The following is a 3156-nucleotide window of genomic DNA, read 5'->3' as shown; positions in this document are numbered from 1 at the left end:
AAATTCGGTTTATATGGGCACAAGAGAGATCACCTTTCTCTCTTGTTCTTGTGCTTTCCTTAGTGGAAGAACTAAGATCCAAGTATAGGATCTCTCCCAAAGCTTTATACCCAAAGCACACTCTTAATTAAAATTAATATTATAAATACTAGTACAATATTAATCTTGTAGAAAAATTGACCCAAAAATATTATAGGACACTTAATATTTTATGTTTATGGGAGGAGGAAGAAGGAAGCTTTTTATCTCTCTAAAACCCAAATTTTAGATGAATGAATATTGAATACTACAACAACAATGTTATGTATTGTTTATCAAAATATAAGGCAAAAAACCCCTTTGATTTTCCTATGGAAAACCGGGTAAGGGAAGAGGAGGGAAGAAAAGAGTGAGCCAATGCATGCAAGAGTTTATCTTCACAATGTAAACTAGGTTGCAAGGCTAGTCTATTAGGGAAATGATTGTGTTTTCCATTAGCATAATCAAACACAATATTAGCCTAATCCTCCTCTTTATTTTCGGCACATTCATAAAATGGAATCCATTTTATTTTTTCAATTGTCAATATGTCACATGTCATATGTTACATAAATTTGTTATGTATTTTTAACATATTAAAAATCAACGTGGCAAAGTGATTCGAATGGATAAAAATACTGCCCTTGCGGAGCGTGGTCAGTTTACAAGAATGAGTGTTGAAGTGAATATCGATGAGCCCCTGTTATCGAAATTTTGGCTAAATGGAAAAATTTATCGAATCCAATATGAAGGTCTCAAGTCTATATGTTTTAAATGTGGAAAAATAGGTCATGCAGCAGAAAACTGTACTGGCCATTTAGATGACAGTAACTCTATGGCAAACGATGACAAGGGTAGTGATGTTTCGTCAGCCAGTGCAAGTCCTGTTATCACCGTACCAGAAATTGCAGAAAAGTTCGGAGATTGGATGATGGTTAAGAAACCTCCACGGAGAAGAGCTCCACCTAAAGCAGACAAACCAGGTAGCGTATTTCCCGCTAATGGAGGAACAAGCATTTTCAATTTTGGAAAGAATAATTCCGGGTCAAGATATGATGTCCTTAATCCAAATTTACAGGAAACTATCCAAAATTCAAACCAATCAACCCCTCAGTCAATTAAAAATCAATCCTCTATTCCTAATCTTTCTCCACATAATATTCCCACTACTATTCCTTCCTTTTCTACAATCAATCAAACGATTCCTTCCAAATTTAAGTCCACCAATTATGCTAATACCCAGCATAAGGTTACCAAATCCCTTGGTAAAAAGCCAGCTAATAATATCAACAAAACTGTCCAAAACAGAGCCAGTCCTATTTTAAATAATATTACAAACCTAAAATCCAGCGCTTCCATTAATGAGGTTACACATCTAAGCAAGACACCTAGTATTCCTAACTCACAGAGGGACGAAAATACCGCCCCTGTGTCAAATAGTCATGTCGTTTCAATTCACGAAAATTCACGACACGTATCTCCCAGTGTCGTGCCTTTTTCAAGAGCTCCCCCAGATAGTCATGATACCACCATCGAGACGGTTCAAATTATCCCTGTTGAGGGGAATGGTAGCACCAATCTTGGGGGTAATGATCGGGGAATCTCCGAGTATGGACCTAAAATTCGAGCCAGTCCAGAAGGATCCGACGTCTCTATTAGTGGAGATGTCGATACCATGGAGTATTAATGACGTGCTTTCTCTCGTAAGTAGAGCTTATCTATCAACTTTACCTTATTTACCAGTTATTATGTCGGATAGAATACCAAATCTTATGCCGAACGTACCACCAATCACTTGTATGGTATGGAACGTACAAGGGACGGTAAATAAAAATAAAATTGCTGCTCTAAAAGAGGTAGTGAAAACGTACAAACCGACTATCCTAGCATTAGTTGAGACCCATATGGGTGGAGACCATGCTGAAAATATTCGGAAAATTATAGGTTATGAAGGTCATTCTCGGATTGATGCCGTTGGCTTCAGTGGTGGAATATGGGTGTACTGGAAGACTGACATTGTTAATGTAGTGCCGGTATATGAACATTCCCAGTTCATTACCCTTGAAGTCTCACGAACAGGAGGAGTTCCTTGGCTATTTTCGGCGGTATACGCTAGTCCTGACCCAACTAATCGTCATGCTTTATGGTCTGAACTGGAGAGTTTTGCTCGCGTCAACAACTTACCATGGCTTTTAGCAGGCGATTTTAATGAAACGAGGTCACTTGATGAACGTCATGGTGGTGACTCCAATATGGCCAGGAGATGCGATAAATTTAACAATTGGATTGAAAACTGTGAATTGATTGAATTAGAATTCTCGGGTCCTGCACATACGTGGGCTCGTGGTAATACACCAGAAACGAGACAAAGTGCAAGACTAGATCGCGCCCTTTGCAACGCTGAATGGGGTTCGATACATGAAAATGCGAGTGTCCGTCATTTACCCGCATTCCAATCTGATCATTGCCCTCTTTTAATAGCTCCGAACGGGTTGCTCCTCTGACCTCCATTCATAAACCTTTTAAGTTCCAGGCAGCATGGATGACCCATGAACTCTTTTCGAATTTCATTGCTGAAAACTGGCCATCGAGTGGTACATTCCCTAGCCGTTTAGAGGGTCTGTCAAAATCCCTACAAGAATGGAATGAGAATGTATTCCGTAATATTTTTCGAATTAAGAGATCTCTTAAGGCGAGAATTGAAGGATGCCAAAAAAAGCTCGCAATTACCAGGGAGAAGCGCCTTATAGTCCTCGAGGCTAAATTACGCAAAGAACTTGATGAAGTTCTCGAAAAGGAGGAGATTTATTGGTACCAAAAATCGCGGGTGGAATTCGTTACAGACGGGGATAGGAATACATCCTACTTTCATATTAGTACACTAATAAGACAATGGCAAAACAAGATTACCGCTCTTCGCAAAGATACAGGGGAATGGACTAAGGATTCGGATGAAGTCAAAAATTTAGTTGTTGATTACTTCAAAAACCTTTATACAGAGGACACACCCTGCGATAATGATGCCGATATCCCATATGATTTATTTCAAGATTATTCTAATAAAGACTGGGAATGGCTGACTAAACCTTTCACTGTAGCGGAAATTAAACACGTAATTCTCAATATGGGATCGTTAAA

At 38.9% G+C, this 3156-nt stretch overlaps 1 protein-coding gene across 1 annotated transcript; it reads left to right on the top strand.

The window, feature by feature from the left end:
- The first annotated feature begins 1766 nt into the window (after positions 1–1766).
- Positions 1767–2522, top strand: LOC141617783 (uncharacterized). The gene has a single exon (XM_074434931.1). It carries the CDS (start codon positions 1767–1769, stop codon positions 2520–2522), a length of 756 nt encoding a protein of 251 aa, XP_074291032.1.
- The last annotated feature ends 634 nt before the right edge of the window (positions 2523–3156 follow it).

The sequence above is a fragment of the Silene latifolia genome, chromosome X, assembly GCF_048544455.1.
Source record: "Silene latifolia isolate original U9 population chromosome X, ASM4854445v1, whole genome shotgun sequence".
In the NCBI taxonomy this organism is placed as follows: domain Eukaryota; kingdom Viridiplantae; phylum Streptophyta; class Magnoliopsida; order Caryophyllales; family Caryophyllaceae; genus Silene; species Silene latifolia.
This window is presented reverse-complemented; position numbering and strand designations above follow the sequence as displayed.